General features: G+C 50.6%; 1 protein-coding gene across 2 annotated transcripts in view; it reads left to right on the top strand.

Moving 5' to 3' along the window:
- Positions 1–15,304, top strand: part of Akap1 (A-kinase anchoring protein 1) — a 31,428-nt gene extending 16,124 nt beyond the window's left edge. Inside the window, exons 2-11 of one of the 2 annotated variants that reach the window (XM_057775220.1) lie at positions 1,054–2,645; positions 5,209–5,342; positions 6,666–6,792; positions 7,305–7,432; positions 9,076–9,253; positions 11,331–11,481; positions 11,865–11,932; positions 13,360–13,433; positions 13,747–13,809; positions 14,281–15,304. In XM_057775220.1, coding sequence (XP_057631203.1) covers positions 1,085–2,645; positions 5,209–5,342; positions 6,666–6,792; positions 7,305–7,432; positions 9,076–9,253; positions 11,331–11,481; positions 11,865–11,932; positions 13,360–13,433; positions 13,747–13,809; positions 14,281–14,355 — 2,559 coding nt within the window. In that variant the 5' untranslated portion in view covers positions 1,054–1,084 and the 3' untranslated portion in view covers positions 14,356–15,304. Of the gene's footprint in view, positions 1–1,053; positions 2,646–5,205; positions 5,343–6,665; positions 6,793–7,304; positions 7,433–9,075; positions 9,254–11,330; positions 11,482–11,864; positions 11,933–13,359; positions 13,434–13,746; positions 13,810–14,280 lie in introns of both variants that reach the window. The other variant, XM_057775219.1, reaches the window with a different exon arrangement.
- Positions 15,305–26,446: the final 11,142 nt, after the last annotated feature.

Here is a 26,446-nt window from a genome sequence, read left to right as displayed (position 1 = left end):
TCTCCTTTTTTTTTGGCTCACACTGCACATCTTCCCTTACGGATCAGCTGGCAAGTAAGATGGAAGCTAGGTTCCCGTTCCTCAGCGGCATTACCAGAGTTATCTAGCCACCCAGGTAGTGATGGGTTCCAAACGAGGATGGATGGGCAGGTTGAGGATGAAATGATACAGGATGGAGCTGTTTGAATCTGAAGCCACAATAGCATCATAAAAGTTTCCTGCATGGAGGGGTGTTTGCAGGTCCCCTGAGCCCTGGCCACTGCTCAACCACTTTACAGTCTCCTTGCTTTGCCTTTCGAGGTTCATCTTAACAGCTGGAAGGGCTTTCTGGAATGACCTCTTTTTCCCTGCACTTCATCATCCCCTTCATTTTGGGGTATCTAGGTCTCCTATTCTCAAACATTCCTCCTGACCGTAGTATGTCTAGAGCTTTCCTGGGGATCCTGTTAAAGTACAAACGTGATTGAGTAGGGCTGGGCCTCTAGCAGGTTCTGGGGTGTGGGTAGCGGCTTTGGTCTGTAGACCACTCTTGAAGAAACGACAGTCCTAGAAAGATGTTCTCAATCCCTGCTGAACATGAGAGCCAGTCAGGGAGTGCTGAGGCATTACATTGTCTCTCTCTGCAACCAAACACAAACTCATGTGCAGGTGTAATGTACTGGGTCACTGCACAGTCCCTGTACCCACAGTTGGTTGTCAGTGCACAGTCCCCATACCTACAGTTGGTTGTCAGTGCAGTCTCCGTACTCCCGATGGTTGTCAGTGCACAGTCCCTGTACCCCCGATGGTTGTCAGTGCACAGTCCCTGTACCCCCGATGGTTGTCAGTGCACAGTCCCTGTACCCCCAGTTGGTTTTGTTTTGTTTTTTGAAACATGTTTTGTTTTTTGTAGCCATGACTGGTCTGGAACTCATTATGTAGACCAGGCTGGCCTTGAATCTGACAGCTGCTCCCAAGTGCTGGGATTCAAGGGGTGCACCACCGCTGTGCACAGCTTTCTATACTGCCTAACTGGCTTCTGTAACATATCTTCTTTGTCCTCACTTTCCCTAGGCATAGATAGCTTCTTCACCTCGCCTCCAAGATGGCAATCCAGTTCCGTTCACTCTTCCCCTTGGCGTTGCCTGGAATGCTAGCACTCCTTGGCTGGTGGTGGTTTTTCTCTCGTAAAAAAGATCGACTCAGCCGCAGCGATGAGCAGATGGAGGCACTGAAAGTTGGCCCTGCCATCAAGGACCGACTCCCCAGTGAAGAGGCTTGTACTACAGTCCTGTCTGTGCCCCCCAGTGTTGCACAGCCTCCAGAACCGGAACAGCTCTCTGTGGGCAAGTCTTCTATAGAACCCCCAGCCTTGCCAAGGACACGTCAGGTTCGCCGAAGATCAGAGTCCTCAGGCTGTCTCCCCAGCAACGTAGACACCAGGCCGCAGCCATGTAGAGATGGCAACTCAAAGGTGGAACTCTCCCTGATGGGGGACGAAGCCAAACCTGTTCCTCTTGGATGTCCCCTTCTCCCAAAGGAAGTGCCCTTCCCCTTGGAAGCAGTGGAAGGGTATAAGCAAGATTCTGCCTTGGGCAAAACACCTGGAAGGGGCTGGCTGGGCCAGTGTGCAGCCTCTGGAGAGAAAGCGAGAGAGACAGGCAGGGCAGAGGGGACTGGAGACGCTGTGTTGGGGGAAAGTGTACCAGAGGAAGTCCTGGTGTCCCAGGAGTGCATCTCAGAAGCGAAGAAAAGTGAGGTTCCAAACCTGGCTCCCTGGGGAGGTGGAGGAGAAAAGGTGAGCAATGGCCCCCCACAGGTGACTGAGCTTGCAAAGAAGGAAGAATGTGTTGTTGGGAAGTTGCCAGGTAGCTTTGCGGAGCCGGTTCACTCACAGCTGGTTAAGGATGAGGACGTGTTGGTACCCCAGGTCAGAGGTAGCAATACTTGGAACAGAGACCTGGCTAGCGAGCAGGTCAAAGAGGAGACCTTGCCTAAAAATGATCAGATTGAGCAGGCTGCTTTCCAGATTATCTCCCAGGTGATCTTGGAAGCAACCGAAGAGATGCGGGCCACTACGATGGGCAAGACAATGGCACAAGTGCATCCAACCCCAGCCACTCAGCCTCAGGAGCTGGAGGAGAGCTCTGTCCCAGCCAGCCAGAAAACTGGCCTGGGACAAGACACCCCAGATCCTGCTTCTGGCACAAACGCCACTGCCAGCCCATTAGCAGAAGCCTTGCCACCAAAGACCTATGTGAGCTGTCTTAGCAGTCCTCTGTCAAGCCCCACCAAGGACCAGAAGCCAAAGAACTCTGCACATCACATCTCCCTGGCCCCCTGCCCAGCACCAGTTCCCCTCCGGAGACAGTCTCTGGATGGGGCAGGTTCCCCAGGAGGAGATGACACTTTTGTCACCTGTATGTCCAACAACAGGCAGGGTGTCCTTTCAGTGACCACCTCGGGGCCGTGCTCAGATTCTTTGAGTACTTCGGGGTTTGAAGACTCTTGCACAGAGACCAACTCAAGCCCCGGAGACAAAGCTGTCACCCCACCACTGCCAGATAGTACTGAGCTCTTCAGCAATGGGGTGCTGAAGGAGGAGTTCTCAGACTTGGGGACTGAGGATGGATGGACCATGGATGCAGACGCAGATCACTCAGGAGGTAGGAGGACCTCGGTGCTTTCTTGGTGAATCTGGGAGGGCTCCCATTATTTGCTAGGCAAAAGCTACTTGCCACTCTTCCCTTCTGCCACGTGTGCCACAAAGTGATGCTGCCCATCTCTATGTTATCCAGACACCTGCGCAACTGGGCACCTCACGAGGTGGTGGGTCCCCGAGAAGTCAGGTGACCATGAGGCCCCAAGGCATTGAGAGTTGTCCATGGGTTGTCTAGCCAGGGAAGCTCCCCCAACCTTTAGAAGGGACCAGGACTGTTGGGTTCACCAGCCAGCCTTAGTGCCTCTTCTCATTTGGACACCTACTCTTTGGTGGGCCTCTAAGGATGAGGACCCCTTAATGGTACTTCCCAAGCTCCAGGGATGGGTGAGCATCTCTTAATGGTTGACTTCCTTTACTCACGTGCTTGTTCCATGTCTCCACCTGCTCTCCTCCAGAAGCCCTCGCAGGGTAAGTTCCCCCAGGACAGCCACAGCTTTGAGCACTGGAGGGAGGCTCGTGCTGTCTTGGGTTGTTGCTGTGACCTCCTCCTGCAGAGCCTCAGCCATCCTTTTTCTGTGCAGTTGCAGTTCCACCCCGGGAAAGAGGGCACTTTGGTAACGGAGGGTGCACTGGGTTTTTCGAGTGCTGACCCCAGCGTAGACAGTTCAGACCGCTAACATACAGGTCAGCAGCTCCTGACCCTGCTCTGCAGCTCCCCAGGGGTCCTCTGATTCTCTCCCAGTGACTTCCAAGCGGCTCATAGCTTGTTTGTTCCCAGCCATTCAGTTTCATAATTTTTCTCGGGTGTTTTACTGCTTTCATTAGAATCTGGGGGGCACCACACTTTGGATTTTGTCACCCCAAGATGCTGTTGATTGAGACCACGATGATTATACATAGCTCTAAAAGAAAGCAAATTCTGCCCATTGTAACTGTGGGAGGCCAGATACTGTAAACTACACCCCAATGCTGGAGTGTTAAAATGTTAAGATAAAAAATCGGCATCTTAAAATGTGCAAAAAGAAAGGTTTTTAAAAACATCTCGAGTAAAGGAGCTTCTATTTTCCTGATGCCCTTTACTGTAATGAACTCCTCAGCCTTGTTCCTGCTCTGGACAGCTTATAGAAGCTGTGCAGAGAAGCCTTGAGGCTTCTGAGCATAGCAGGAGACCATAATCAGTGGGAGCGGGAGGTTCAGGGTTCCCCATTGGTCATAGCCTGAGGTTAGAGCACTGGTGTTCTCAGGTTAGCCTTAACCCTACTTTGTGCGCTTCCCCTGGGGCTGAAGCTCAGGGGGCCGGGAACAGGACTGCCTGGCCGAGGGAGCTGGAAACTGGTCAATGAATGCAGCCCGCTGAAGGCCTAGTATGGTTCTGAGTTACTCCTGGGAGCCATTGAACTGCAGGTATTGGCCAGCCCTGTTCTCTTGGTTAAAGGCCAAGGGCCTTGTGGCAGTAAAACCCCAACCAGCCTGTTTTGCTTCCAGAAGACTGGCCAAACAGTTTTCTTGAGTGTGTAGGTGGGTGGGTGGGGTCCTTGCCTCAAGCCTAGTGTTGAGGGAGGTCACTTTGGAGGTGACTCTTCTCTTTTTCACCTAGGGGTGGAGAGTTCCATTAGGCCTTAGTCTTTTATATCCAGGCGGTTACATGGCTTGCTTGGAAAAGTGTTAGTCCTGAGTTTGGGGAAACCGGGTGGAAAAAAGCCTAATTAGTCAACTCTCAGGAGTGACCTATTTCAGGCCATTAAGTTGGTATTTCTGCCAGAGCCGAGTATCTTACCTTGCACTGATGGTCCCTGGTGCTTCTTTGGTCTTTTTCTCTTCTGCAATGGTCCTTTTGTCATGTCCTGGGAAGAGTTGAACAGCCAGAGTTGGTGTCAGAGTCACAGACCCTTTGCCGCGCTTACCAGGGGCTGTTTGAGCCACCCCATATTCAGAGCTTCACAAGCCAAGCCCATCGGGGAAGGGAGGAAGCTCACCAGCCTTTGTCCACACCTGGCCGAGACCAGCGGGCCCTGATCAGGACTGAGAATGGGACCCTCCGTAGGCTATCACTGTGACTGCCAACTTACCCCAGACCCCCCATTCCCATATCCCCAGCCTGGGCCTGAGGCCTTGGAGGTCCTTGACCTGAGAGGCCGGGACGCTTGGCAATGGAGCAAGGCGGTTGTGACAAGAGGCCTGCTCCTGGGCCCGTGTGGATCTGTGGGTCATCTTGTTAGCTTCCCTCTCCGCTACAACGTGTATATGCCTCTCCCTGGGCACAGAGTGTATCTCTTCCTAGCTTACTACGTGTGAGTCTGACCCAAGCAGCTGTGGTAGGCACGGCTGCCAAATAAGCCATCAGGACTGTTAAGTGACAGGCTAAAATTAGGTGTGTGGGACCCTAGGCCTCCTTTCATTGGATTTTACTGAGCCTTCTAGTCTGTGAACTGAGTGGTGTCTGCCAAGCTTGCAGAAGGGAGATGTGCAGGGCCCCCCAGTATTGGGGATTTGGGAAGCTGTGATAGTTAGGGCTGAGCTGGAGTCTCTGTGTGTGTGTATGTGTATATGCCGCTTCCTCCCAGCAGGTTCTGACGGGAACAGCATGGATTCAGTGGACAGCTGCTGTGGGCTTACAAATCCTGACAGCCTCCAGAATGCCCAGGCCAGCTCCAACCCTAAGAAGGTGGATCTCATCATCTGGGAGATAGAGGTGCCAAAGGTAAGGGTGGTAACATTTCTTTAGGCTGGATTCTGTGGGAGGTCAAAGTTCCCTTAATGCCAGGTTTAAAGAAGGTCTGTGAATTTGACGAGCCAGGCTGGGAAGCTGCAGGCAGGCCATCTGACATCAGTTCTAACTCGCTCGCATGCTTTGCTAGTCCTCCAGGCTCCTGCGTGGGCTGCACTCAGACCTTCCAGCTCTGCACTGTAAAGTGTACTGATAACGGAGGAGAGCTTAAACTGCTGTAGAGAAAGGAACGCCCAGAAGCAAAGGCAGGCCAGCTCTGGCCCGCCTTCCTTCTCGCTTCACACTCTGGTTGTTAAAACCAAGATTGTGGTGTTTTAATTACTACTTCTAAATAGTTAACCATTTTAATTTTCCCGTGCTAGTCTTTACATTGCTTTAACTGCATTATCCATTGTATGAACATTGTTGTTTCCCCAGTCCCCAGTGGTTTCTAGCCCCTTGCTCTTAGAACTTAACAACGAATTAGTGTTTATCGCTGGGACTCAGAATTGGCAGACTGCTTACTCCCAGGGCACTTGGCTCCGTGCTGAGCTGGAGACCTGGCTCACTCTGAACTTTGGGTCAAGACTCCTATGCTGACCCTGGGCTGCTGGCTCCCGTGGTAATTTTTCTTCCCCAGTGACCTTATTACCAATCCTGCCCTCAGTGGTCACAGAGGGCATGGTAAGGAAGGCTCTGGGTGAAGGGACCATGTCCCTTGCTACTCTCCAGGACTGGGGTCATTTAGAATAGTTGCAGAGCTTGTCTTACGTCGTGCTTAAGTCTGGTGTCTTCTGTTTGCCTTGAACTCTAGTGCACTTAGGCCCTCAGACATGCTGTCCCTCCGCAGTGGGGTAGGAGCCTGAGTGTTCTTAGGCTTCCATTGTCCCACCTGTTTCTTTGTCTGTGGCCACTAAAGGGGCAAGGATGTGAGGAATTAGAGTTGACCCTTCTAGCAGTGAAGCTTTGAGTGAGTGTGTGCATACATGGATGTGCACATGTGTGAGTAGGAAGGGTGCTGCTTCTTTAATGCTCTGCATCTTGGCCACGTGGCTGGGATGAGATGCTGAGTCCCAGGCCGGACTGCTCAGCAGCTGTGTCGTCTTGGGTGGGCCCCCAGTGTGTCCCGGCTTATTTCTCTTCATGTGTAAAATGATCATGTTGTCTGTTCTATAGGTTCTATGGTTGAACCTAAGTGCTTAGAACAGTTGTGAAAAGTAAATATGAGCTTGACTTTACACAGAACAAGCCTAGGTCTTTGGGTAGCGAGGAGCTGGGTTCCTGTTTTCCTCACCTCTCTACCTCTCTTCCTGGAAGCACTTAGTCGGTCGACTGATTGGCAAACAGGGTCGGTACGTGAGTTTTCTGAAGCAGACATCTGGTGCCAAGATCTACATCTCCACCCTGCCTTACACCCAGAACATCCAGATCTGCCACATAGAAGGTCAGTGCTGTGTCTCTCCTGTGCTTAGCTCCGCGTCCAGGTTGCAATTGTTCATTTGGAGTTTTAGCCTCTGAACAGAAACCGTAGGTTTCTAGGTAGAGTGCACACTGGGGACCCCTTTGGGCTCTTTCAGTTTAGGTGCTTGTTTGCAGGAGACACTGTCCCTCTGCACCATCTCTCTGTCTGGCCAGGATGAGGATGGGTGCTCAATGGATACGGCCAGGGTCCTGGGGCACAGTGTGTGTCACCCAGATTTCCCTCACAGAGCTCAGGTACCTTCCGGCCAAAGCCATTCATGCCTTTCCCATCTGCCAGCTTCTTTTTGTGTTCAAAGCATGGGTCAGATTGGTAAAGGTCAGAGGTGAGTGGATTTAAATAACTTTAAGCAAAGCCAACTGTTTGGCACCTTAGAAACCCTGCACATTAGAATCCTATACGTGGCATGTGGGTAGCTTTGTGCTTGCTGTCACTTGGCTCTTACGGTGGCTGTGTGTCTTGTCCCTTGCCCTTAGGCTCTCAGCACCATGTAGACAAAGCTCTGAACTTGATTGGGAAGAAGTTTAAGGAACTGAACCTCACCAATATCTACGCGCCACCACTGCCTTCGCTGGCACTGCCTTCCCTGCCGATGACATCTTGGGTGAGCATGTTCACCAGGATCCTACTTCTTGTCCCTTCCCCTAAATTTATCCCAGTTGAGAGACCGTTAGCACATGGGTCAAACAGGCCCATGGGTGTGTCCATGCTCAGCCCTGCTCTCTACTCAGCTCTGTTGCCAGCCGGCGTGTTCTCTGAAGATAGATACTGACAAGAAGCCAGGGCCTCTTGACCCCACACTGGGAGGACTATATTTTCCTGCCTCTTGGTCATGCTTTCTTTTTTCTAGGCATTTGCCTAAAGAAGTCTGAGCTAGGAGACCGGATGTGGTCTCCTAAAAAGCTGGGGCTGTACCTACAGTCACTGCCTATTACCAGAGGCCCTGGGTCAGATCTGCCAAGAAAGATTTTGCTGAGACTTAGATGGGTCCTTATGTTCTTTCTAGTCAGCTAGGCTGAGTAATGAGTGGCCCTGGTACAGGATTCCCTCCTCTTCATCTCACCAGGGACTGCCTAGACTGTAGTTGGTCAATGTAGAGTCCCCAATCTGGAAGCCCTAGAATTTAGAGAAGCTGTTGTCTCCCAAGCAGTGAGCAGGTGTGTCTCAGGCCTTCGGTGGGGTGCCTTGTTGAGAGTAGATGTGCAGAGTTCTCTTGCCACAGACTATTATTGCATTTCACAGCTAGGCTGATCAGGCTGCTTCAGGAAAATTGCCCCTTTGGGTTTTGTCTAGGACGGAGGTGTTTGAGCTGACCCTTGTGCAGTGGGGGTTTGGGTGGGGTAGTGTTCCTTTCTTTCACTGTGGGCGTTCAGGAGTGGGCTGGCCCCACTCCATGCTTTACTCCTGAATCGGAGGTTTCCCGGGCACCGTGGCTTCTTAAATAATGGAGTGACTAGTATATGTGGTTTCCTCCCCTCCTATTCTGCTTGCTCTCTGGGACTGGGAAGGAGACTCCAGGTGCTTTGAAGTCTGCAGGGCTGGGAGGACCCACAGAAGTCAAAGGAAGCTCTTGGGGCCACCAGGCAGGAAGGTGCAACTCAAACCCTCCTGAGTGCAGAGCCCTGCTCCACTACCTTAGCTTAGCATTGGGGAAAATGGTGCCGGAGCACAAGCCAATCAGAGAGCACCTTTCACAGGCAGCCTTAGAGCTGAGCCCACCTACAGACCCCACCCAAAGTGAAAAGAGGAGGGGACATCTCTGGGGGTAGAGGAGAGCATGATTTAGGGGCCAGGTAGAAGGCGCAGAGGAATAAATAGGACGCCAGCTCTGCAGATCTTAGCAGCAGGCCTGTACTTTCTGGAGTCTGCTGCAGGTCTGCAGGGGCCTGAGGCTGCCCACCGGGTGTTCTCAGGCATGTCCTGAGCAAACTACTCACTCCCATGTTTGCCTTCCTTGAGTCTTATATCAAAAGAACTAAGGAGGGAAGGAGGGCAGGCATGCTCCAGGGTTTGGACCCCTGCCCAACCTGTGTGAGGATACAGCACTACACATACAGTTAGTTTGGACTAGGAAGTTCCCCTGTCTGATCCTGAGGGGAGGCTGCCTCTATTGGTAGGTCTTGGTATTACAGCGCAGCAGCCAACGGACCTCTGCTCTCTGGACCCACAGACTGGCCCTGGGTCCTCGGGGTATATCCCAAACATGAGAAGAACTGATACAGTGTTGGCTGCTTCTTCCTCCTCCAGCTCATGCTGCCTGATGGTGTCACTGTGGAAGTCATCGTGGTCAACCAGGTCAGTGCTGGGCACCTGTTTGTACAGCAGCACACACACCCCACCTTCCACGCGCTGCGCAGCCTGGACCAGCAGATGTACCTCTGTTACTCTCAGCCTGGCATCCCCACCTTGCCCACCCCAGTGGAAAGTAAGTGCTGCCGAAACAATCAAGGAGAGTCCTGGGTTCTGGTCAGGCCAAGACATGTAGAACAGGTGGGTTGCCCATTCCACACTTGGCCTGGACTAGGAAAAGACTGTTTGAGACTCCCTCAAATGGCAGCATCCCTGAGTTCTTGCTTTGCCATGGAATTGTGCTGGGTTGAGTTTTCTGGCTAGGAGCATTTCCACGGATGACCAAAGCAGTAGGATTGGAGCGACATTTTTCTCGTGGACTCAGATCGTAGCCCCAACACTTTGTCTTCTTTTTAAATTTTTTAAAATTACATTTATTAATTTTATTTGTGAGTATTTTGCCTGCATATATGTATGCGTCCCATGTGTATACTTGGTGACCATGGAGATCAGAAGAGGGCTTCAGGTGCCCTATAACTGTAGTTAGGGATGGTTGTGAACCACCATGTGGCTACTAGGAGTCAGACCCAGGTCATCTGTAAGAGCAGCCAGCACTCCTAACCATGGAGCCATGTCTTCAGTCGGGGCTTTGTGTCTTCTAAGTGGGGTGATACCAAGTGGTACCCAGGCTCGCCACCAGGAGTAGAATGATAATGCAGTCCGTGTCACGTAGAGCACTTGGCATGTATTTGTCACCTGTGCAATGGGTTGTTGTTGCCACGTGGCAGGTTAGGAAACCATCTCTGAAACGAAGGGACTTGATCAGACAACGCTTGAGCAGAGGCTGGGATGTAACTGGTACCTTTGTTGCTTTTTTTTTTTTTTAATTTATTTATTTATTTATTATGGATACAATATTGTGTCTGTGTGTATGTCTGCAGGCCAGAAGAGGGCACCAGACCTCATTACAGATGGTTGTGAGCCACCATGTGGTTGCCAGGAATTGAACTCAGGACCTCTGGAAGAGCAGGCAATGCTCTTAACCACTGAACCATCTCTCTAGCCCCCTTTGTTGCTTTTATCATTGGGGAAGGAACTAAATGTCAACATTCCTCTTATCTTAGTCTCCTTGTGGGCTTTGAGACATGAGGAACATTTTGAAGTTATCGGTTGCGGTTTTGTTTGTTTCCTTTTGGAAGAATGAGGTTTTCATTTTCATCAGGTTCTCCAATGCCTTAGAAGTGCAGATCAAGCTGGAGTCTAAGGGTGACTGCACCAGGGCTTCGCTGTCTGTCAGGACCAGGCATAGTTGGCTACTGGAGGTTCTAAGGGTGTTTCTGTGACCTTTATACCATGGCTGCCAGCTTGATGGCTGCCTGGAGACACTCTGTACTTCCTGAGGCTGAGGCTAGATGCTGGGAGCTAGAGACAGACCTAGGATGGATGCCCTTCTGGTCAGGCTCTCCATCAGAGTCGCTGTGGACTGGAGCAGACTGGACCCTAGGTGCTGGGCCACTGAGCTCTGCTGCCCTTGGCAGTTCTTGATTCTCTTGGGGACTTTTCCTTAGGCACAGGGGCTGGGGCGGTAACTCAGTAAAATGCTTTCCAGGATGAGTTTCATTTATTTAAAAAAAAAAAAAAAAAGTGTGTGTGTGTGTGTGTGTGTGTGAGAGAGAGAGAGAGAGAGAGAGAGAGAGAGAGAGAGAGAGAGGAGAGAGAGAGAGAGGAGAGAGAGCCAGCACAGGGAGGCAGGGATAGGCAGAATCCTAGGGTTCACCCTGCCAGCCATCATTTAAAAGACAAAAACAAAAGAACAAAAAGACACAGTCCAGAAGGGTGACAGCTAAGCTGTCCTTGCCCTCCACATGTGCGCACAGACACACAAAGGCCAGTCCTCACCCCGTTTGCTTGACTGGGTCATGTGCTAGTTTCAGGCCGCAGTAGATTTCAGATTCATGGATCTAGGCGGAAGGCCTTTCAGGATTTGGTAGCTTTGGGAATATACTAAGCAGGATTTCCCATGTTCTGGGTTTTTCCTTGTTTGTCTTTGGCTCTGGGAGAGGCTTTATGGAGGACGTGTACTGTCCCTGCCCACTGCCCATGGAAATGCATGCCTCTGCCCATGTGGGAAGGTGGGGAGCAATGACCAGGGTAGCCCTCACAGCCCTGCCCAGGCCAGTTGTGTTCCACACGCTTGTCCTCCCGCCCTGCAGTAACTGTTATCTGCGCTGCCCCTGGTGCGGACGGGGCCTGGTGGCGAGCCCAAGTAGTGGCCTCCTATGAGGAGACCAATGAGGTGGAGATTCGCTACGTGGACTATGGTGGATATAAGAGGGTGAAAGTCGACGTGCTCCGGCAAATTAGGTGAGTGGGATTCCTCGGCTAGTCACCAGTCACCCTGCATGGCATGGGGTGCATGGCTCAGTTCTGCCCAGCTTCAGGTGGGGCTGGAGTCTCCCTCCTGCTGCCAGCTTTGTGTTAACGGAGTCAGGTGTAGAGAAGCACAATGACCTGCCCCAGCTCTGCGTAACTAGAGGCTGGTCTGTGGGAGAAGCCCCAGGTGCCAGGCATCAGAAGTGAGAGACTGTGACTTTGGTAAAGGCAGGGCCTCCGAGTCAGGCTTGCTGCAGTTTCCCGCCTGCATTCGGGGGTGCACGTCATCCTGGCTCGTAGGCTGCTGTGCTGACTGGAAGGTAAATTCAAGTACTGGTGGTCCGTGTTGAACCCTCCCTTCCTTGCCTTTCCAGGTCTGACTTTGTGACCCTGCCATTCCAAGGAGCAGAAGTCCTTCTGGACTGTGTGGTTCCATTGTCAGGTAACAGGCGGGGCCCCCAGCTGCGGGTTGGGCACTGGTGGGCACCAGGCTTTCTTGGAGCCTCCTTCCTTCTCATCTGGAGCCTGTGTAAATATGGTTGGTGCCACTGTAGCTTCTGGTTGAGTAGGTCTGGACTAGGGCCCAGGATCTCGGATTTCAAGCAAGTCCCCAGGCCATGACAAACTGCTGTGGCCCTTCATCCGGGGTCTGCTGCTTTGCATTTTACCCAGTGCCAGCTTGAGGCTCCAGGGAGGTACTTTAGAGCGTGGTCTGGGCAGGAGGTCAGCACGTTGCTCGGCATGATCACAGCTTCTTAGGGCATGGTGGGGTCTGTGCTGACCTGTGTGTCTGAGACTGGAAGCAGTGCTGGAGGACAAGTGCGAAGAGTGCTCCCATCCCTTAGCCCGACTGTCCTCTGGCGTGAGGAGCTGGTGCTTGTCTTTCAGGGTAGCGGTGAGTCACATGCGTACTGATGTAGAAAGTGGTAGATCACAGCTTCTCTGGCTGTTGGTAAGGTCTTTAATCCATCCCGTCTCCCAGGCAGGCCCTTCAGATCCTGTTTTGTAGAGACCAGTTTCATTGCTCTGGACATACTGTAAGAACCAGGCATGGTGCTGCACACTGGCCATGCTAGTGCTCAGGAGGCCAAAGCAGGAGGATGACCATGAGTTGGAGGCCAGCCTAAGCTACATATACTGCAAGAGTCTGTCTTACAACAAAAGGGAAACAGAAGCATTACAGCCAGCCGAAGTCCTGTCAGAATACTGGCAGGCTGCGTTCGTTTCGTTCCCTCCTTTCTCGCCTGCCTTTCTCTCCGTCCTGTTCATCTAGGCAATCTGGCCAGACCCACCGAGATAGGCCCTCCTTTATCGCCAGGTTCTTCCACACCGTGCAAGTTCTTGCTTCCACCTTATCACTTCCTGCCTGGGCCATGTTCTTGTATGTCACTTTTGTACGCCAGCCCAGTAGAAGGCACCTCGGCGTCCTGCCTATTAGAGGGTGGCCACCCATAAACTGGCCAGCTGCTTAGATTGGAGTGCTTCCTGTGCCCCGGTGGGAGCCGGTTGGCCTTTGAGGATCAGCCTTGGCCTGTAAAGTGGATGGACGTACCCTCCTGTCTGCTGGGGCATTGCTGGTTTGGTGGAGGTGCACACACTTGTTTGCATAGCTGGCCCCCAGATAAGTGGGAGTGAAGCCTGCTTGCTTCGAAGGCAGCCTTTCTGTCTGCGCTATGCCTTGGGGGATGTGTGCAGCTGGGGCTTCTCTGTTTGCCCTCCTGCATCAGAGAGGCATAGGCTCTGCCAGCAAGATGGCTCTCCTAGACACAGTCCTGAAGTCTGCAGCATCTGGAGTAGCCTGCAGGTGGCAAGATTGTTTTTGCCCCAGTGAGTATCTGAACACTCCTTTCTCTTTTTCTTCTCTTCAAGATGACGACCACTTTTCGCCCGAGGCAGACGCAGCCATGAGTGAGATGACAGGCAACACAGCACTGCTGGCGCAGGTGTGTGGTTGGGGCAGGAGGCTGGCAGACCAGCCAGGCGCTCAGTGGAGGCTCCTACCTAGTGCAGCCAAGTGTCCAGGCTTCTTGAGGTCTGACATTTAAATTCCTTCTGTCCTATGGCCTGAGTCTGGAGTGACTGCAAGCTTGAAGCGCATAAGTCAGGCCTGGTATAATCCTGTGACCCCAGCACTCCAGGCTGAAGCAGGGGGATTTAGAGTTCGAGGCCTGCCTGGGTTACATAGTAGAACTTGCCTCAGGTCTTAAAAGCTTGCACGGTGTAGCCTAAGCTGTTTTCTACCCCGTGCCCCTCCAGGTGACACGCTACAGTACGACTGGCCTTCCTCTGATTCGGCTGTGGAGTGTGGTTGGAGATGAAGTGAGTCTGCCCCTTTCCACCCAGCTTGCTGTCGGCAGCAGTGGCTAGCTGGGAACTTGTTCTGGCATTGTGGACCAGTGACACAGGGGACACTGGGTTCCATGGTTGGGCGTAGTGATGTTAGTGGCATGTAGCTGATGGAAGCTAGAAGTGCTGTTGAACCTGTCACTTCTGGGACAGCCCCTTCCAACACAAAGTACCCTTAGTGCCAAGCTGGGGAGATCTGTTCTAGACCCCCCCAGGACCTCTGTCCATTGCTCCTGTTCTACTGTCAAGGCTCAGGTTTCTTGAAGCTATTAGAATCCTGTGCCAGAGTAGCAACAACGTGTAAGAAAGAACCCTATTGTAGTTATGCCCTGGGTCTGCACCTGTCCCTGGCTGATGGCTGGGGACTCGGGTAGGGGAACCCTCACTGTCTTGAGACCTAGCCCCAAGGTGCCGTGTGGAACTCTATAAAACTCTGTTTTCCAGGTGGTGTTGATAAACCGGTCGCTGGTGGAGCGAGGCCTTGCACAGTGGGTGGACAGCTACTATGCCAACCTTTGACCTCGGCCCCCTGAGCTACTTCAGTCTTTTTTGCACTGTTTAGATTGGGCTTGGCACTCAGGACAGAGATTTAACATCAGAGTAACAAACATTGTTCTCTGGAGTCTTCTTTCCCCCATTCTATAGTCCTGCGGAAGCGTAAAACCTTAGGATGGGGTTCACCAGCCAGCTGGCTTAGCCCGGCTGGAGGCTGTTTGAAGGAAGGTCTCTTAACCAGCTTGTCCAGCTCTCGTTCCATCCCCTCTCCCCTCCCAAATCCCACACGCTGCATCAGGCAGGCCAAGGCGGGTGTGGGGCTGGCTGAGAGGGTCTGTTTCAGAGTCTTTATTCAGGGAATGAGACTTGGACCGACTGGTAGGATCCCTCTATAGCTCACATGGATGAATTGACGGCGTTTAGCCAGTTTTTATATACTTCCTCCAGGTCTCTAAGGAGCTCAGACTTTTTTAAACATAGATGTAAATATGGAGCAATCGTCACACCTGACCCCAGTGAGTGGGGAGAGGGGAAGCTATTATCTTGCCAAGCCTGGTTGTAATTTGTAATCATTTTCTATTTGTGCAAACTCTGTAAATATATGTTAAAAAATGTAACATTTTGTACAAGACACACTGGAGAACAAAGGGAACTCAAAATTCGTCCACATTCTTCACCCGGAAATAGAAGTCCATCCCACAGAGTGGGACTGCTGCCCCTGCTGCTCCAACAGGGGCTCCTGCTGCCCCTGCTGCTCCAGCTGGGGGCTCCTGCCGCTGCCTGTGCACAGACAGGAAGCTGTATGGGGAGATTGTCATTTGGGGATTTTTTTTTCTGTACACATTTATTTAAAAAAAAATAACTCATTACCTTGCAGTGGTGTGTTTGACTCTTTTATAGGCTGTCTTTAGCATTGTGCAATTTAAGAATAACTTAAGTATCTTGGACTTACATAAATCTTGAATTGTATAAACTACAACATTGAGTCTATTTTTCTTCAGTGGTGGCAAAGATTTGGGGTTGGGGACTGAGGAGGATGGTTGTGGTCTACAGAGGGTCCAGCTGTCGCTCTCCAAGGACTATGATAAAAGGACCCCATGCATGAGCTTAGAAGACATTTTGGCCAGCTCTTCCCCTTCATTTTACACCACCAGGTGGTGGCCAAGCTTCCTCTGGCTTCTGCATCCAGAGAGCACAGGGTCTGGTGTAGGGAGAGGACACGGAAAGTGGCAGATAGAGAGGCACAAGCCTTCACAGTCCTGGTGACATCAGAGTGCTTCCATTGGGATGGACAGGGTGTTGAGACAGGCTCCCTGGGCCAAAGCCGCAGCATCTGGGGAGGAAGCAGACTCTTGGCCTCTCAGATCTTAAGGTCTTGTCCTTGGAGGATGGTTCCATAAGACATGGTTGGGAATTGGGGAGGAAAAGCAGGTCGAAGGGCTAATCATGAAGGGTGTGTTCTCCAGTCACTCAGCAGAGGAGCAGGTTTCTGCAGTTTTCCAAACAAGCTCATTAGATACTCCTGTTACTAGTGGGATTACATCAAGGAGCATCTTAGCATGAACCAGAAGTGTATGGGAGAAGAGACCTTGACTGCTGGGGATGGAAGGCTGGGCTGCGATGTTGTACTTTCTCCCAGTTCAGTGCAGGTGTTAGTGTCCTCTGAACACCGAAGAGATACAGGAGTGGCTGGTCATAGCAGAGCCTGGGTTCGGGGGTTATAGCGAGTGCAGCTTTGGTTACACCAGCATCAGCATCCAGCTCCGGAGAACTTAAGTCATTTGTAGCCATCCCAGGCTTATAGTAAAACAAGATTCAGCACCACAAATATAGAATACTTCCAAAGTGAGCCAAAGGGTGAATGCTTTTAATGTGTGATGAACTAGAAAGAAAAGATCAACCTCCATTGACGATGTCATAGATAGACAAAGAATCTGGCTCTCTTTGTAGCCTGGCACTGTTCAGTAGAAATACAACCTGACTCACCAATGCGGTAAAAATTTCCCAAGAGTCAACCAAAAAAAAAAAAAAAGAATTTTCTTTTTTATTTTGGATTTTCAAGACAGGGTTTCTCTGTGTAGAACTTGGACTGTAGACCAGGCTGACCTCGAACTCAGAGATCCACCTGTTTCCGCCTCCCAAGTACTGGGATTAAAGGTGTGTGCCTTTATTATTGTTGACTTTATTATTATTAAAGGGTGTGGCCTTTAATAATAGTCAAGCTTACAAGACATATTTTGATCCAACTGCTTGCTGTCTTCACTGAACACCTGTCTGACACAGCTACTCCCGGATTCATTTGACGCATCTTTCCTCTGGGCTGTGATTTTGTTTTGTTTTCAGGACACAAGAACCTTAAATGTGAGAATGTGCGTGTCTTCTCAGCCTGCTAGGCAGCATTGTTTGGCTGGAAATCTCTGGTTAACTGGGTGTCCCTTGCTAAGAGCTCTATCTACTCCACAACAGAAATGTGACCTTCAGCCCTTTGGGACTGAAGTGTGGACGCTGGGTCCCTTCTGACCGATTGTGAGGTAGAAGTGGCATGCGTCATAGGGGCAGTAGTTACAAGAGCTTTCTGCCTCCCCCTCTGCTCAGTGTCGGCCATGTTTAGCTGACCCTTGACGGAGGTAGGGGCGAGAAACAGAATGGTCATAAGTCACATGATGGGGTTGTGTGTCATGTGTTCTGCTCTAGCTCAGCCTGCTTGGGGGTGGTGGTTTAGGTACCTGTCTTAGCCTGTGTTCTATGACCATGAAGAGACGCCGTGACCACAGCAACTCTTATAAAGGAAAACATGTATCTGGGACTGGCTTACAGTTTCAGAGGTTTGGTCCATTCGTGTCCTGGCAGGAAGCATGGCGGCACTCTGGCTGACATGGCACTGGAGAGGTAGCTGAGAGTTCTACATCCAGACTGGCATCCAGGAAGAGACAGCCACTGAAACCCCCAAACCCACTCCCAGTGACTCCAAAAAGGCCACACCTCCTAATCCCTGCAAGTAATGCCATAACATTCAAATCTATGAGCCTATGGGACCATTCCTATTTAGGCCACCACAGCCCCCAACCTCTCTGAAGACAGAACTCTGGTCACAGGACCATCTGTGCACCATGTTCTGCTTGACCTGGGCGAGTTCCCTGCTCTCCCTGTTCCCATAACTCTTACTTGGGAGGTGACGGGCTGGACAGATGGTCAGTGCAAACGCCAAGTGGGAAGACCCGAGTTTGGATCCCTAGACCTCACAGAAAGCTGGGTGCTGTGTGCATCTGTAATCCTAGTGGGCCTGCGATGGAAGGAGGAAACGAGAATCCCCAGAGGCAGCTAGGCTGGTGTGGCGGTGTGCAAGCCTACCTGTCAGGGTGGAAGATGAAAATGAACACTTGACGTTGTCCTGTGACCTCCGTACATACGCTGTGACATTAGTGCATTCCTGGACACACACACACCATACAATAGCGCTCTCGCTCTCTACACACACACACTTTGGTTTTTTTTGAGACAAGATTTTTCTGTGTAACAAGCTCTAGCTGTCCCAGAACTCACTTTGTAAATCAGGCTGTCCTTGAACTCGCAGAGATCCTCCTGCCTCTACCTCCCAAGGACTGGGATTAAAGATGTGTGCCATTGCCACCCAGCTTTTAGCTATGCATTTTAAATGAAGGTGAATGTTAACAAACTTGCTAGGTTTGATTTGGGCGTTAATCTGTTCCACAAACAAGGGCCAACTGAAGATTCCTCTTACTGTCTCTTTACAAAGACAATGCTCTAAGTGAGAACTTGGCTGTTTCTCGACAGAAGCAGGCCTAGCTAACATCTGATGGAGGCAGATGGCCATGGTAAAGAAGCCCGGGTGCCCTGGGCAAGGAAGGCTGGTCCTGCCTGCCTGTGCTGGGATGGAGTTTTTCTCTCTCTCTGGTCGCCCTGGCAGGACAACAGGAAAGGTGTTCTGACTTCCTGTGGGTTTCTCCACCAGGAGCCTGGACCACCACAGCCCTGGGGAAGTACTCAAACTTTGGTAATGAGCAAGGGAACAGACTCCAGATCATTAATGTAAAGAACCACGTTCAGTGACTTGTGCTACAGGCCCAGTTCCTTGGGAATTTTGGCGCCCAAGCACCCGCAGAGAGCAGAGCCTGAATTCCAGAAGACATGGATTCAAGGCCAGACTCAGCTGATTCTGAGCATAGTCCCTAGCTCACCAGAGGTTACCAGGACCCCACAAAGTAGTGTAGAATGACCCCCAGATAGGCTACCACCATCTGTTAGAATCACTGGCCCACGTTCTCAGAGATGCTTCCTGAAGGCTGAGTTTGTCTCAGCTTTGTGGCCCCTAACAGGCTTGGCATACACACAGAGGAAACATCTAATGGGGCGACTCACAGTTTCAGAGGTTCAGTCCATTGTCATCATGGTGGGGAATATGGCGGCGTGCAGGTCTGTTTGTGTGTCCCATTAGTGCCTGCCTGGTGCCTGAAGAAGTCAAAAGAGGGTTGTCAGATCCTTTGGAACTGGAGTTACAGATGGTTGTGAGCTGCCGAGAACGCAAACCTGGACCCCTCGGAAGAACACCCAATGCTCTTAACTACTGTGTCACCTCTCCAGTCCCGGCCCCAGTCCTTTGACATGTAGAGGGTGAATAATGGACATGCATGGTCTCGTATGCAGCCCCGACTGTTTCTGCTAACTAGGGGACCATCGTTGCAGGAGGTCACAGTCCTTCAGACGGGCTCACATTAGAGGCTCATGCCGTTTGCTTTAGTTTACTTACAATGCTTGCAAGCAGCTGGGTCCTAGCACAGGCCCACGGAACCAGAAATCCTTAAGAACGGGACTTTGAAAGCTACATTTTTTGGTTGGTACTGGGGCATGAACACAGACCTTCACACGTGTTCTCCCGCCAGGCTGTATCGCTAGTCTTTTCACGTTTTCATTTGGAGACAGTTTTCCGAGCTGGCCTTGAACTCATCTGTAGTCCGGGGAGTGGAGGCAGGCCCTGAGCTTGTGACCCTGCCCTTTCCTTTTGATTTATATTTTTTTGTTCTTTGAGTCCGAGTTTCAAACTCCCTTCAAACAGGAAGGATGACCTTGAATTTCTAACCCTCCCACATCTACCGCCCAACTGCCAGGACTGAGATTACAAGTGTGGCCACTAGAGCCAATTTATGTGCTGCTGGAGAACAAACCTAGGGCTTCACGCAAGCCAGGGAGCTTCTCAGTTTCTTCTGGAGCAGGTATGGTTTTCCCCACTGGGTTGAAGCAACATGGAATCCTTGGTTGCTCTGGTGACTTGGCTTGTGGTTAGAGGTAATTGCTGTGTAATCGGGGTGCTGTTTCTGCTGTCTGCCATGTGTTCAGTGTTATACCTTAGGTCAGATGTTTCTGGAGGACAGTTACCAAAGGTTGCACAGTTTCTAAACTCAAAACGCCCAACTTCCTGTTTCGTTTCTGCTACATCGGGCAGGACATAGTTTGTAATAATCCCATTTTTTCAGACGATGGAAAAAGGTCACTTAAACAGTAAAAAACCTGCCTTAAAAAAAAAAGGAGTCAGTCAGTAAAGGAGAATATGTTTTTGAAGTTTTTGTAGTGGGGTCTCTGCAATGCACAGGGCAGATTGTGACTGTTGCGATCTCTAGCCACTAGATGGCGCTACAACACAAGCTAACGTAGGTATCCCCTCCCTTGGCCTCATCCCTATCTGAGCACAGAGGTTCTCCGAGCAAGGTCTTATTATTGAACTTATTAGGAATGCAAATTTCCAGCTAGTACCCCAGACCTTCTGAACGAGAACCATGTAGCATTCTGTCCAGGTGGTTTAGATGAAGACTTGTGTTTGAAAGCCGCTGTCCCAGAATCAACCTTGGGGTAGTTTGGGAAGTATGCCCCTAGAAAGCCAAGAGTGCTTGCTGGGGTGGGGTGAGGAACCCGGAAATGCCGAGGGTGAGGAAAGAAGGGTGGAGGGTGGAAGAAGGTCTCTGATGCAGGTATAGTTAATGCCAAGGAGCTGTCCAAAACGGGAAGCTGCTATAGACTGGGTAGCAAGGCTGTTTTTCTTTCAAGTGGGCTAAATGCAAGTGGGGTCAGGGGGAGTAGTGGAAAGAAAGCGGGGCCTCTCCAAAGGGACCCCCTCCTCTAGGGCGACAGATCGTGGGATAGCAGCTGGAATTCTGCCGGGAGCCCCGGGGGCAGTTGGTGTCCTCATTGTAGCCGTACATCTCAGCCTGCTCTGAAATTTCACCAACCTACTACTGTGTTAATGGATTGAAATCTTGCAACCCTCCCAAGACGACCCAGGAAAATGGATGCTCAGAAATCAAAAAAGAAGCTGGAGACGGGGTGGGAAAATCGCTAGTGAATTAAAACCTTATTTTTGTCTTTTCGATCCCACCTGTCCCCTCAGGGAAGGCCAGTGCAGAACGAATTCATATATTTTTTTTTGACACTGACAAAAATTCCTTGTGCAGGTCGCTACTGAGGCTTCAAAGGGGTGACATATCATGCAAATAATTTTTTTTTCAGCTGTGATGTATACAGTTTTTTAGTTTGATTTATTTTGGGTGTCAGAAACAAAATGGAAGTTAGCTCTTTAAAAATGAACGTGGCTGGCTGAATAAATAAATCATGTGCTCTTGGCCAGGCCTGCCAGCACCTCCTTAATTGCCCATTGATTCTCTAATTCTCTGCACTTTACCATCTACGGAATTAAGAGGCCACAGAGCATGGAGATGTCTTTTGGCACAGATGAAAGAAGCAGGGGGTTTCGATGGTATAGTCCTTCCTGGGAGCTTTGACCTGGCGTCCAAAGGCAGAAGTGACTCAAGAAGGAGAGCCTGGTGTCTTCCCTGGGTCCTTCCCGAGCTCATGGGTCATCACCTTGACTTTCCTGCCACGAATATGTGTGTTGTGTCCAGAAGTGAAGAATGTGGACTCTGGTATAACACCCGTAGCAACAGGGACCCAACCGTCCCTCCTGTTGGTCCCTGGATGTTGGGTGGTCTGGCGTAGCCTCCCTCCAGCAATTGCTGCGGTTCAGAGCTTTCAAACTAGCCTGATAGACCCAACCACAGGCCCGGGGATACCTCCTTTCTGCTAGGGGAGACTGTCCTGAAAGCTCCCTTCTGTCCCATTTCTGGATGCCGTGACAAGCCCTCCCCCCACCGCACTTCCTCAGAAGTAGCCTGGCACCATCTGTCCAGCCTCCTCAGCTTCCGGACTCCACGTCTCTCTCCTCCAAGTCCCTGCAAGCTACAGAAGCCCATGCTCTCATCTCAGGCCGTCCCTAAGGAACCTTCTTTAAGATTCTGCCCTGAGGCACCCTTCTCTGGGGCCTCACTCTCAGCACTCACCCCAGATGGGGTAAGGACAGGACCCGCCAATTGCTTCTCTGTAGAACATCATCTGCTTCCATGGGCCCTAGGGTGGGGATTCGCCTCCGCTCTCTGGGTCCATAGGGCTCATCATATCTTCCACCCTGGGGACACAATGCCAGTTACCTCTGCCTGTCCCGTTACCCCGAGTCTCCATGCATGTCTGTTTGACTGTTGTTGGGGTCCTCATCAGAACATCTGCGCTGGGCTGGGGGCCAAGGCAGGGATGCCCGGCAGGAGCATTTGCCTTTGGGCCCTCAGCTGTCCCTCCTCTCTGTCTCCATTCCCTTTCTATCGGCATCTTCCTTGAATTAGAATTCTCTCTCTTCCACTTATCAAGTCAGCATCGCGCCTGCCTGTCTCCTCCACTGTCAACATCGCGCTCCCTAGTCTCCAGCAGCCAGAGCTCCGGGCCGCCCCTCTCTCCCTGGCAATTAGGATTCCTTCCCCGGCTCACGTCGGAAGTCTTTGTTCTTCTCCCTGAACATTCAAGTTAATTTCTACTGACTGTTTGTTCAGCCTTTGTACTGTCTGGCTTGCTACTTACTCAAGAAACCGGGCCCTCCGAGGCAAAGCGTGGGGATGTGGGGGACTCAGAGCAACAGTTTAGGACAGGAAGGAAGACACTTCAGAGGAGGAGGGGACCAGACAGGAATTCTCAGGGTCCTGGAGACCAGGACTGGGATCTGAGCCAAGGGAGGGGAGGGGAAAGGAGAGTAGGAAAGAGGAGGGGAGGAGGGCGTAGGTGGGGGCACAGAAGAGCTGGCCTCAACTCTCAGGCCCTACTTCTTGTGTCTGGGGGCATATGTGCTTGTAAATACATAAGGAGACAGGTGCACCCCAACTTACCTAGAGATCTGCTGTGTGGAAAACAAAACCAGCATTAGCCCTGCAGGCTTGTCCTCCATGCTAGCCTTTTGTTCTGCCAAGTGGTTGAGAATTTAAGAGGGGATTGGTCATGGGCCAGCAAAACATCATGCTCTAGAGATACAGGAGAAAGGATCCCATGGGGAGGGTACTGAGCAGGGAGGGAATAGGGAGCCGAGTAGGGAGGGAGAAGGCTGGGCCAGGTGGTGGATGAGGAGAGGTCTCAGGACCAAGGACCATGCGAAGGTCCTGTGCAGTTGCTGGCTAGGTAGAAGATGCTGTCGTATGGCTCCTAACTGCAGATTGTGCTCCTGGGGGGCAGCCCCAGCCCTAGTCCTTTTTAGTTTTTTTTTTTTATTCTGAGAGACATTATTGCTTAAGTCCCAGACTATTTTCAAACAGAGACTCTCCTGCCTCAGTCTCCTGAGGAGATGATTTTGTAGGTACTTTCAACTGGCCTGGCTGCAGTCTGTCTCTCTCTATATAGGTGATATAGATTTAGATAATAGATAATAGATAATATAGATATAAATGTAGATATTATATGATATAGATATAAATGATATATAACTACAGTTAATATTATGATATAGATATAAATAATGATATAGATCTAGATTATATAAGTATAGATTATATAAGATATACATATGAATATAGGTAATAAATGATATAGATATTAGATGATACCGATATAGATATCAATAATGGATAATATAGATATGGTCCTACTATGTAGGCGTGGCTAGGCTAGAGCTTTCTATGTAGACCAGGTTGGCGATGAACTTCTCCTTCTCCTCCTCCTCCTGATTCCTGAACACTTGAATTACCTGAGTGTGCTATCACGCCTGGCTACAATCTCTTGAAAGCGCAGTGGAATGTGTTTGTAGCCTTGGCTGACCTTGAATTTTTAACCTTCCTGCCTCAGCCTCTGGAGACTACAGGTGTGTGCCACCAAATGCCCTGGGTTCTGTTTCCAGCACAAAAAAAAAAAAAAAAAAAAAAAAAAAAAAAAGTGATGGAGGATGTCTTAGGGTTTCTACTGCTGTGATGAGACACCATGGCCAAAAGCAAGCTGGGAAGGAAAGGGCTTGTTTGACTTACATTTTCATAGGACTGTTCATCACTGGAGGATAAACATCAGGACAGGAACTCAGTCAGCGCAGGAACCTGGAGGCAGGAGCTGATGCAGAGGCCACACAAGAGTGCTGCTTACTGGCTTGCTCTATGGGACTTGCTCAGCCTGCTTGTACCCCCCTCAAGATTTATTTATTTATACACAGTGTCCTGTATGCCTGTTTGCCTGCACGCCAGAAGGGGGCACCAGATCTTATTACAGTTGTTTGCTAGGAGCTGAACTGCAGCCAGTACTCTTAAACTCTTCTTCTTCTTCTTCTTCTTCTTCTTCTTCTTCTTCTTCTTCTTCTTCTTCTTCTTCTTCTTCTTCTTCTTCTTCCTCTTCCTCTTCCTCTTCCTCCTCCTCCTCCTCCTCCTCCTCCTCCTCCTCCTCCTCCTCCTCCTCCTCCTCCTCCTCCTCCTCCTCCTCCTCCTCCTCCTCTTCTTCTTCTTCTTCTTCTTCTTCTTCTTCTTCTTCTTCTTCTTCTTCTTCTTCTTCTTTTCTTCTTCTTCCCTCCCCCCTCCCTCCCTCCCTCCCTCCCTCCCTCTCTCTCTCTCTTTGTTTTTTGTTTTCTTTTTTCTTTTTTTCAATTTGAGACAAGGTTTCTTTGTGTAGCCCTTGTTGTCATGGAACTCCCTCTGTAGACCAGGCTGGTCCTGGACTCAAAAAGATCTGCCTGCCTCTGCCTCCCAAGCTCTTGACCCTCTGGCTTTAGCTTCATGAGTAGCTGGGATTACAGGTCTGCGCTCCCGTCACTATGTTACATAGGTCTGCAGCCAGCATACTTATCTTCAGCTAACTTGATTTTTATATATGAGGATGCTCACCCCACCCACAGGCCATACTTCCCCTTCTTAGCACCCAACTTTCCAATCCACATTTGGCAATGCCTGGACCCAGGTTGTTACCTGTTATGACTTGAATGTGAACTATCCCCATTTGTTTGAACACAGGGACCCCAGCTGGTGGTGATATTTGGGAATAGTTACAGTATTATCAGGTGGTAGTGGCACATGCTTTTAATCCCAGCACTTGGGAGGCAGAGGCAAGTGGATCTCCTTGAGTTCGAGGCCAGTCTGGTCTACAAAAGCTAGTACCTAGACGGGCAGAGCTGCACAGAGAAACCCTATCTCGAAAAGCAAAAAAAAAAAAAAAAAAAAAAAAAAAGAGGTGGCATCTCACTAGAGGAAGTGGGTCACTGGGGGTGGGCCTTTAGGTTTTATAGCCCAGCCCCATTTCCTGTTCTCTCTCTGCTTCCTGACTACAGCTATGATATGACCAGCTGTCTTGGGATCCTGCTGCCAGGCTTTTCCAGGCATAATGGTCTGAATGTCCCTTTTATCCATAAGTTCTTTCCTGTGAGGTGTTTGGTCACAGCAATGAAAAAAGCCCCTAATATGCTACCTCATGATCTTGGGCAAGCTATTTCTGTACACACAGGTGCTAGGAGTTCCAAGTGTCCCAGATGTCAACACTGGGTGTTAGAGCTGTGCCCACAAATGCTCTCAGGGCTGACCCTTCTTGTCCTCTCAGCCAATCTTCCCTCAGATTTGGGGGAGTTTCCATTTGCTTGTTCAACAGATGGTTGCCGGACACAACCGTGTTGCAGACATTGATTAGGCACCCAGTTTCTGTCAGTGAATAGTAGTGACAGCCTGATCTCCACCCCTCTACCCCTTTTTTGAGACAGGGTTTCTTTGTGTGTCCCTGGCTAACCTGGAGCTCACTCTGTAGACCAGGTTGACCTTGACCTCCCAGAGATCCTCCTGCCTTTGCCTCCTGAGTGTGAGTTTAAAGGCCTGTGCCACCATGCCCCCCACCCCGCACCCGCTACCTTTACAGAGCCCTTTGGCATTTGGTTTTATAGTTGAAGATGCTGAGACATAGAGGGGCTGTGGTCTCCCAGGTCTGCACTGTGAATGAAACAGGAAGCCCTCCTTGTCACCTTCCTGAGAGACTGGCATTGGAGAAAGGCTCCTTCCACACTTGCTCCATCCTGCTGCCCTGGTTCCTCATCACCCAATCCTGACATTTGTGTTGAGCAGAGGACATGAGTTTCATCCCTGTGGTTTTGGCTGTGGGACCAGAGACAGTCTGGAGCACTGTGGGCGTTGTTAGCTGTTGCATTGCCTTCCACCTGGAGACCTCCAAGTGGAGAGAGACAGGAAGGTAGAGCCAAGGTTGGGGGGGGGGGGGGGCCTTCGTATCAGTCAGTCCCATTATTGTCCTTGGTCTACAGACTTCCAAGATCCCTCTGTCAATTTTTTAACTTAAACTTGCAACCAAAAGAAAACTAAATTGGGAGAGCGAGGGAAAGGGATGGCTGGGAAGGGGCCGAGGAAGCGTGAGGACCGAGCTCTGGATCCTGGGGGTAGAGCACACCATCAACCCCAGTGGAGCCAAGGGAGCCCTGCCGGCCAGCCAATATAGCTCCAGATGAGTGTGAGACCCTGTCTCTGACAACAAGGTGCATAGCTGGGTATCGCAGTGCAGCCCTTTTGTCCCAGCACGCAGAGGCAGGTAGATCTCTATGAGTTCGAGTCCAGCCTGGTTTACATAGTGTGTTCCGTGTCAGCCAGAGCTACTTTGAGACCAATCTCAATGCAACAACAATAATAAAAATATGGAGAACAGTTGAGGAAGACAGCAGACGTCCTCCATATATATGTACACACATTTGTGCATTCATACATACACACACACTCTGACACACGAGAACCAGTTTGTATACTGGGAGCGGCAGGTACTTGAGGACTGGCTGTTC

The sequence above is a fragment of the Chionomys nivalis genome, chromosome 7 (assembly GCF_950005125.1).
Source record: "Chionomys nivalis chromosome 7, mChiNiv1.1, whole genome shotgun sequence".
NCBI lineage: Eukaryota > Metazoa > Chordata > Mammalia > Rodentia > Cricetidae > Chionomys > Chionomys nivalis.
Note: the sequence above shows the minus strand (reverse complement) of the source record. Positions and strands in the feature narration are given on the sequence as shown.